The sequence below is a fragment of the Mandrillus leucophaeus genome, unplaced genomic scaffold (assembly GCF_000951045.1).
Source record: "Mandrillus leucophaeus isolate KB7577 unplaced genomic scaffold, Mleu.le_1.0 Scaffold747, whole genome shotgun sequence".
NCBI classification, from domain to species: Eukaryota; Metazoa; Chordata; class Mammalia; order Primates; family Cercopithecidae; genus Mandrillus; species Mandrillus leucophaeus.
Genome location: NW_012108108.1, coordinates 226,105 through 236,181, shown reverse-complemented (window position 1 = coordinate 236,181; position 10,077 = coordinate 226,105). Strand labels below are relative to the sequence as shown.

Sequence of the window (10,077 nt, the reverse complement as noted above, 5' to 3'; positions counted from 1 at the left end):
TTTCTCTCTTTCTTTCTTTCTTTTCTTCCTTTCTTTCTTTCTTTCTTTCTTTCTTTCTTTCTTTCTTTCTTTCTTTCTTTCTTTTCTTTTCTTTTCTTTTCTTTTCTTTTCTTTTCTTTTCTTTCTTTTTTTTCTGGGCTATTTTATATTTTCTTAACATTTTGGTTAAATTAACATTTTGTTAATTTTGACAAATTGTATTTTTCAAAGAATTTATACATTTTATGTTAAATGTTATTGGTATAAGGTTGTTCATAATATCTTATTTTTTACATTAAGGCTCTGAAATGATGTCGTCTGTTTCATTTCTGATATTGGTGATTTCTTTTTTTCTTTCCTTAATCAACCTTGGTTTAGCAGATTTAATACTTCTCAGAAATCTGATGTGTGGCTTTGTTGATTTTATGTTTTGCATTTGTTTTCTATTTCATTTTTTTCTTTTTACTCTTTTCCTTCCTTCTACTTTCTTTGAATTCTATTTGCTGCTTGCTTTTGAACTTTTTGAAATAGAAGCTTAGATACTGATTTTCATCTTCTAATACATTTAAGGTATAAATTCCTTTAAAATCATTGCTTTAGTTTTATCTTGTGAGTTCCCATAAGTCATTTTTATTATCAGTCATTACAAATATTTAAAAATACCTGTTGTGATTTATTTACTTTGTTCAACTTAATGGGTATTTAGAAGTATATCACTTAATTTTTAAGCAGTGGGAGATTTTCTAGATTAAAAAATACTTACATCTAGCTTAATTGCTTTGTGGTTGGGGAATATACTCTGAAAGATTTCAAAATTTGCTGATACTTTTATGACCTAACATATGGTCCATTTTGGTATGTGTTTTGTGTTATAGTTTGTTTTTATTTGGAAGAGAAATTTGCTTATATATATTCAAGTCTAGTTATTTAATCATGTAGTTCAAATATATCATAGTTTTTTTTTTTTTGGTCTACTTGGTCTTGTAGCTATTGACAAAGGTGTGTTGGTCTCCTATGTAACTGTGGATTTGTCTGTCACCTTTTAGTTTTGTATACTTTTTGTTTTAAATGTGTTTAGGCTTTCTTATGGGGTCCATTGATTTAGAATTGTGCTATCTTGGCTAGATGTGATGGCTCACGCCTGTATTCTCAGCACTTTGGGAGGCCGAGGTGGGAGGATTGCTTGAGCCCAGTAGTTAGAGACTGGCCTGGGAAACATAGTAAGACCGCATCTTTAGAAAAAATGAGAAAAATTAGTGGTGTGTGGGAGCTCACACCTGTAGTTCTAGCTACTTTGGTGGCTGGGGTGGGAGGATCACTTGAGCCCAGGAATTTGAGGTTGCAGTGAGCTATAATCACACCACTGTTCTCCAGCCTGGGTGACAGCATGAGACCCTGTCTCAATACAGACGAAAGAATTATGCTATCTTCTTGTTGATATGACTTTTTAATTATTAAGAAATGCTTTTATCTTTAGTAATACGTGTTGCCTTAAGTGTACTTTGCGTGATATTGGCATAGTGATGCCACCTTTCTTTTTGTTGGGGTTTGAATGGTATATCTTTTCATATCATTTTGCATTCGCTTCTTCTATATTTATAGTCTTCTACTAGAGTGTTGAACATAATAATGGATATAATTTGAGTTTAAGTTACAAACCTTACTATTTGTCTTACATTTATCCACAGATCTATGCTACTTTTTCTCTTACGTCTTACTTTCTTTGGTTTAGTCAAATGTTTTTACTTATTCTTTTTATCTCCTCAGTTTGCTTTTAGTGAATATCTTAGAGATTACTACATGACTTTTTGAGTTATTGAAGTCTAACATGAATTATTACTTCTGTTCTCGGGTAATACAGATATCTTAGAAACTTCAATTCCATTACCCTACTCCTTCCTTTTCTATTGTTGTCATGCATTTTAAATCTATATATTTTAAAGAACAGCCTATCAATGTTATTTTTATAGTCATTATTTATTAATACTTAAGAACATGTTTACCCTTTCTGTGGCTCTTGTTTTTTGCATGTATATGCTTTTGTCTAGTATCATTTTCCTTCTGGTGGAAGAACTCCCTTTTAGTAATAAATTCTTTGTTTTTTCTTTTGATTTTCATTTGCAAAGATATTTTAAACTGAGAGTAAATTGCTTGATTGGCACCAGTTTTTTTTTTTGCAGAATTTTTAAATCATTTTCTGCTATTCATCATTTCTGTTGAAAGTATCTTTCAGTCTGTTGATTCTTGCTACTTTAAATGTGTTTTTTTGGGGGTCTGGCTGTTTTAAAGATTGTCTTTAGTTTTTAGCAGTTTGGCTATGATTTACTTAGTGTTTTTCTTTGTAATTATTCTGCTTGAGTTTGACAAGCTTCTTCAGATGTGGCTTCATGTCTTTAATTAATGTTAGACAATTCTTGGTTGCTAGCACTTCATATATTGCTTCTTCCCAGTTTTCACACTGCTATGAAATTTCAGTTATACATATGATACAACTTTTCAGTGGTTCCATATGCGTCTGGTACTCTTTTCTATAATTTTTTGTCTTCATCTCTCTATGCTTTGGTTTGGATATTTTCTGTTGACCTGTGTCCCACTTCATGTTTGCTCTATTTAATCTGCCGGACACACCAAGTACTTACAACACTTTTGGAAAATTTTGCTGTGAAGAAGAGTGAGGATATAAGAGCCGTCATTGAATTGTGGTGGAGTAAAGAGTGGGGCTTTATTTTTGAACAAGATAGACTAAAATATGTTTATGTTATGATTGGAATGATTCAGGAGAGAGAAAAAACATTAAAGCTGTTTCAGAGAAAAGGAAGATGATTTTTTAAAATAAAATTCTTGGGAAGGTGAGAGTGAATGTAATGCAAAGCAGTCAGAGAGTTTTCCTTTGGTAGGAGTGGGACATGGAATAGGCATGGATTCATGTGTAGCTGTAGTCTTGGGAGATAGAATTCTGGCTTGACCAGTAGAAATTCTGCAGGTACAGTCGGTTTCTAGAATGTGTGTGTGTGGGGATGTGTGTTTGTGCATCATGTGGGAAAATTGTCCAAGAATGGAGAGTCAAGTAAAAGGTAGACAGTATTTATAGCTCCCTAATTGTGTTTTCTATTTCTGTGCATCCTCAGTGATAGCTGCTTTTATTTCTTAGGGTAGTCAAAAGTATTGTATTTTTTTAAGGAACTATTTAAATGTTTAATAGTCTTTTTTGTCATATAGTTACAGTTGTGTACTATATATTTAAACATAGTTAATTATCTTTTTCTGGTTTACCACTTTTATTATTTTTTAAATTTTCTATTATGGGTAAAAGTTGTATATATTTATGGGGTAAATTTAGTTAATTCTTTATAATGAATTTTAAATTAATTCTTAGTATTTTGGATAGACAATCAAGTTTTCGTTTTTCTTTTAAAATTTTTATCATAGTAGGTATATATATGGGGTACATGAAATGTTTTGATACAGGCATGCAATGTTAAATAAGCACATTATGAAGAATGGGGTAGCTGTCCTCTCAATCATTTATTTATTGAGTTGCAAACAGTCCAGTTGCACTCTTTAAGTTATTAAAAAATGTACAGTTATTGACTATAGCCACCCTCTCATGCTATGAAAATCAAGTTTTCTTAAACACATTTTCCTATATTTTCTTTTACAGTTTTGCAGTAGAATAGTATAACCATGTTTCGGAATAGTCTCAAGATGCTGCTTACTGGTGGGAAATCAAGTCGTAAAAACAGGTCAAGTGGTAAGTGACTATGCTACATTTATTATGTATGATATTTTACAAATGCAAATTCTTTTAGGGTCCTGAATTAATGCTGTAACACTTCGTTAAATGCTTAACTTAGAACCTAAAAGAAAGTTTACATTTCTTTGGGCTTTCATACAAGAGGTAGGAACACTTGAATGCTTATCAGGAACAGTCGAGAGAAAAGAAAACCTTGCGAAGGAAAAATATTTATTTCTAATATATGAGAGAGTAATGTTTCTGTGCATTTGCTTATTAAAAACCTTCTAGACCTAAGTTTATTTTTTTGAATTAACACGTGAAATTATTGCAATCCTAGGCACTCACTGGGGAAGGAAATTATAAAAATAACTGTCCTCAAAGATTTATACAGAAAGTGAAATATCAGTTGAACATTTTTATAGCCATTAAAATAAAGTTTATGGGTTTTGTTTTTTTTTTTTTAGAACAAGGGGTTAAGTCTTAGGCTTTTGAGGTAAAACTGTATATACTTTCTTGGTAAAAAATATTGAAAAGGAATGTATCAGAATGTTTGTTTTTTATTAATGAGTGGTAGACTTTTATTGTATTCTTCATAATCTTTTCAACTTATTTTTCTTGTAAATTTTTATTGGTACTGTATTTATTGTCATTCATTTCAGAATGTTTCTGTAATTCTGATTGTGATTTCTTCTTGACCCATGAGTATTTAGAAATGTATTTACTGATTTCCAAACTGTTGATGAGTTTTTGTTTATCGTATTGCAAGAACAAACTCCTCTACATCAACAAAAGAAAAACTTCTTTCCTCCACTGCTCACACCACCGTTTCTGGCCACCAAATATGTGGGGTTTTTTTTCCTACAGTGATTCAGTTCAGTTCTCTGGTAGACACCAACTGAATGTCCTACAATTAAATTCAATTCTGACACTGTCTACCCTGAGTTAGCACAGACCCCATGGGTTATGGTCTCAGTCCTACAAGACTGCTTTCCACTTCAGATACCAATTGCGTGTGGTGGATCCCCAGGTTACCCACAACCTCTGTCCGACTTGGCTACAAATCAGAGGTTCCCATGACCCGTTTCTCAGGTTCTATCATTTGCTAGAATGGTGCACACAACTCGAGAAAACAGTTTCTTTACAAGATTATTGGGCTATTAAAGAATACAGTTCAGGAAGAGTCAGATGGAAGATGTGGGTAGGGCAAGGTATGGGGGAAAGGGCCATGGGCTTCCGTGCCCTTTTTGGGTATGCCACCTTCTCAACATCTTCCATGTGTTCATCAACCCAGAATCCCATCGAACCCCATCCTTTTGGGTTTTTATGGAGGCTCCATTATGCAGATATGGTTAATTAATTGGCCATTGGTGATGAACTCAACCTCTAGCCCATCTCTCCTCTCCAGAAGTTAGAGGGTAAGGCTGACTCTCATGGTTGGCCCCCCGGCAGCCAGCACGTGTCCTGAGGCTGTTCAGGAGCCCCCAGGTACCTACCATTCATCCCGTTAGCATATGGAAAACCACTTATCACTCCGAAGACTCAAAGTTTTAGACCCGTGTGCCAGGAAATGAGCAAAGACAAATATGTTTTTTTGTTGTTTTTTTTTTGTATGTGTGTTTTTTTTAACTATGTCATGCTGCTTCTTATTGAATTCTAGCTTAATTGTACTATTAGAGAATCTATTCTGTATTATTTTATTCTTTTGATATTTATTGAGATTTGCTTTACAGTTCATTATATGGTCAGTTTTGGTAAATGTTCTGAATGTACCTGAAAGTAATGTGAATGTTGTGGTTATTGGATTCAGTGTGGATCAGTTTTGTTAATGATGGCACTCAAACATTTCATATCCTTACTTACTTAAAAAATTATTTACTGAGAAAGGTGTGACAAAATACCACATTATGATTGTGAATTTGCTTATTTCTCCTGCTGGTGCCTGAGAATTTTTGCTTTATATGTTTGGAAACTGTCTTATTAGGATCATTCAAGTTTAGGATTGTTATATCTTCCTGGTGAATTGACCTTTTTACCATTATGAAATGTTTCTGTTTATTTCTAATAGTGACTTTTGTTTAAAAGTTCATTTTTTCTCTCATATTAGCATAAGGACTGCAGGGTTTTTTAAATTAGTATTTGCAAAATATGACTTCTTTCATAGTTTTACTCTCAACATTTCTGTGTGCTTATGCTGTTAATAGCATATAGTTGGGTTTTCTTTTCTTTTATTCAGACATTTTTTTTTTCTCTTAAGAAAGTCTGGTCTACATTAATTTGGTCAGTCATATGTTTAGGTATCTGTGTGCTTTCTACTTGGCGTATCCATTCTATGCTTCTTTCTCTCCTATCTTTCTTTCTCTTTCCTCTCTCCTTTTGCATCGATCAAAACTTTTTTTTTTTTTTTTTTTTGAGAGACAGGGTCTCACTCTGTTGCCCAGTCTGGAGTCTAGGGACACAAACACAGCTCACTGCAACCTCAACCTCCTTTGCTCAAGCAATACTCCCACATCAGCCTCCTGAGTAGCTGGGACTACAGGTGTACACCACCACACCCAGCTAATTTTTTAAAAAAATATTTTGTAGGGATGAGATCTTAGTACTTTGTCCAGGCTGTTCTTGAACTCCTGGGGTGAAGTGATCCTCATGCCTTGGCCTTCCAAAGTGTTGGGATTACAGGTGTGAGCCACCATGCCTGGACTCAAAACATTTTTTATGATTCCATGTTTTCCTCTATTAACTTTGAAATTATATACCCTTTTGAAATTTTTTCAGTGGTTACCTAAAGATGAAAACAATCCTAAGTTTATCGAAGTTTGATATTTAATTGGTATGTTTACCCTCTTCTTGGACAGTGCAAGAGCTTTAGATTCTCTTCACCTATCTTTAACCTCCACAAGACATTACTGTTCTATGTAATCACTGTTACTTAGATATGCCCATATATTTGACCCTTTCTTTGATTTTCATTCCTTCCTGCACCCCAAACTTTCTAGATAGAAGTAACTTTATCTGAATAACACCCTTTGTTTTGTTTTATTTTATTTTATTTTTAGAGACAAGGTCTTGCTGTCACCAAGGCTGGAATGCAATAGCACTGTGATAGCTCACTGTAACCTCAAACCTCCAGGCTCAAACATTCCTTCCACCTCAGATTCTGGAGTAGCTAGGACTACAGGTGCATACCACTGCACCTGGCTAATTAAAAAAAAATTTTTTTGTAGAGATGAGATCTTGTTACGTTTCCCAAGGTTGGTCTTGAACTCCTAGCCTCAAGTGATCTTCCTGCCTTGGCCTCCCAAAGCTTTGGAATTTCAGACGTGAGCCCCCATACCTGGCCAAGAAGACTCTTTTAGAATTTCCTTTAATGAGGAGTCGTCTATGACAAACTTTACTTTTGTCTGTCTGAAAATGTCTTTATTTTGCCTTCATTTTTGTAAGATTTTTTTTCTTTTTTAAGAGATGGGGTCTCTCTGTGTTTCCCAGGTTGAAGTGCAGTAGCTATTTATAGGTGCAGTCCTAGTGCACTGCAGCCTTTAGACTCCCGGCCTCAGGTGATCCTCCTGCCTTAGCCACCTGAGGAGCTGGACCTACAAGTGGATGCGGCTCTGCCTGGTTACTTCTAGGATACTTTTATGTGACTATAATTCTAGGGTGCAGTTATTTTCTTTCAGTATTTTACAATGTTATTTATTGTCTTCTGGCTTCTTCTATTTTTTTCTGGTGATCAGCTGTCAGTCTAATTGCTACTCCTTTAAAGGCAACCTGCCATTTTTCTCTTTGACGTTTTCTAGATTTATATTGGTATGCCTAAGAGTATTTTCTTTTTTATCTTTATCATTGAAAAAAATCTTTATATTCTGGCCAAGTGTGGTAGCACATGCCTGATAATCCCAGCACTTTGGGAGGCTGAGGCAGGCGGATCGCTTGAGGCCAGAAGTTCAAGACCATCGTGGCCAACATGGCGAAATCCAGTCTCTATTAAAAATGCATAAATTAGCCAGATGTGTTGGCACATGCCTGTAATCTCAGCTACTTGGGAAGCTGAGGCAGGAGAATCTCTTGAGCCTGGGAGGCGGAGGTTGCAGTGAGCCAAGATTATACCACTGCATTCCAGCCTGGGCGACAGAGTGAGAGACCCTGTCCCAAAAAAACAGAAATCTTTATTGTCTATTCATGTTTTTATTCATGTTTGTAGGATTTCTTGACTCTGTGGCATGTCTTTTGTCAGTTTTGGAAAACTATTACCCATTATATCTTCAGATTTTAGTTTTTCTCTCATTTTTTTCTTTATCTTTTTTTTTTTCTGGAACTCCAGTTATACATTTGATAGACCATACACATATCATCTCTGACTCCTACATTTTCTCTTAATCCTTTCGTCTTTATATGCTTTATGCTGGATATTTTCTTTTGACTTATATGCTTTTCATACTTTTCTTTCTGTTCCTCAGATTGTGTAATCTCAATTGATCTATCTCTAAATTCACTGATTTTTTTCTTTTGTCTGCTCAAGTCTGCTATCATGTCTACTGACATTTTTTTCGATTATTGAATTTTTCATCTCCAGAATTTCTATTTGATTCATTAAAAATTTTAAATCTCTGTTGGTATTCTTTATTTGGTGAGACATTGTTCTCATATTTACATTAAGTTCTACTGACATAGTATCCTTTAGTCTTTTGAACATATTTAAAATAGGCAATTTGAAGTTGCTGAGTATCTCCAACATCAGGGCTTTCCTCAGAGACAATGTCCATTGTTTGCATTTTGCCCCTTGTGTATAGGCCATACTTTCTGGTATCTTTGTATGTCTCGTAATTTTTTGTTGAATCCTGGACATTTTAGATTATATAATGTGTTATCTCTGGAAATCAGATTTTCCTCCTCCCCAGGGATTTATTTATGTTGTTTTGATTATTTGTTTAGTGACTTCTCTGAACTAATTCTCCAGAGTCTGTGTTACTGTGCATGGCCACTGAAGTCTCAGGTTGGTTTGTTCAGTGGTCAGTTCATACTAGACAAAAATTTTCTGAAGTGCCTTCCAGGCTTTGTCAAGGGACTTTTTATACTGAGCAAGCTCTGAGTAGGATCAAATAGACAACTTTGTGGGTGGAATATTCCCAGGAAATACTAGACAGGTGAAATAATGACAATTTTTTGGAAATAAAACTTTGAAGGAACTACAGCTCTCTTTTGCCCCTTCCAGTGGCTGCCAGGCTGCTGATTTTCATGACTGTAGATTGTTGACTGTTGAGGCTACTGCATAGCTGGAGAGAAGGGGATGGGAATAGAGCAAGTCAAAATGCCACAAAACTTGCTGTTTTTTAAACCAACATTCAGCCATTATTCTTGAATATATATTGCCTGGATTGCTGCAAGCCTTTGACCAAGTTTATTCTGACATTGCCAATTTTCTTATTGCATTTTTGGAGGAGAGAATTTCTGGATGTCCTTACTTCTCTGTTTTCGTTGACATCACCTCACTGTTCACTTTTTCATGTTTTCTTCTAAATTTATGTTGGGACTAATCATGTTATAGATTCAAGCTGCTTTCAAATTTGACATTTAAAAAAAAGTTTATCCCAAATTTCTTTTCTGTCATAGAATCATTTTCATAGATGCCTTCAGTTGTTTACTTTTGACAGCAGCACTAGCATTTTCTGTGACTTCACAAGAGTACCTGACCTTAGACCAGACAAGTGACTCTTACTGTAGAGGAAGACATCAAATCTGTGCTTTAGCAAAAGCACAAATTATTACTTACTAGACTTTTGAATAACTACTGTGTTAGTAGAAATTATATTATTAAATCAATACATGTTAAGGTTCTACTGTAGTATTATAGCTTATTTCTTTGATTTTCTGGGTATTTAATTATATCAGTAATGATTTTTAGGAGTCTGATTCTAATATTTATTCCCTGTTTTTTCATACAAATTGTTTACAATTTAGAATGGTTATAAAAACTGCTTTGTATTGTGTATGCAGAGAATGCTATTTGTAGAGAATCAGTATTTTTGCATACTAAGAGATTATTCCAAGACAACAATAAATGTTATATTAAGAGAAAATGTATTTATGGAAAGATATCATTAGTGTTTTTATTATTACAGTTTTTTCCTTAACCCTTAATGAATAATTGAGTAGATACTTTATTCTTTATATTAATTTTGGCTCATGGCTTATTTTTAGGGTTAATAAGGGAAGTTTTCTCATAGGTATGTAATTTTAAGGTTTTTTTTTTTTTTAAATCAACTTAGTATTTAGTTTAAAAAGCATTTGTAATGAAGGGAATTATCTGTCTTAATTTGTCTTTTAAATAGCTGATCTGAATTTTTGTGTGGGCCACTAGATAAATATTT

The 10,077-nt window shown here is 34.1% G+C and overlaps 1 protein-coding gene across 1 annotated transcript in view; it reads left to right on the top strand.

Annotated features, from left to right (window-relative positions):
• The window catches only part of LOC105529076 (protein TANC2-like), a gene marked incomplete at its 3' end in the record, with an annotated part of 274,386 nt that overhangs the window by 47,694 nt on the left and 216,615 nt on the right, over nucleotides 1-10,077 (top strand). The window contains exon 2 of the mRNA XM_011966129.1: nucleotides 3,641-3,730. Within this exon, the coding sequence (XP_011821519.1) occupies nucleotides 3,664-3,730 (67 nt within the window). The remainder of the gene's footprint in view (nucleotides 1-3,640; nucleotides 3,731-10,077) is intronic.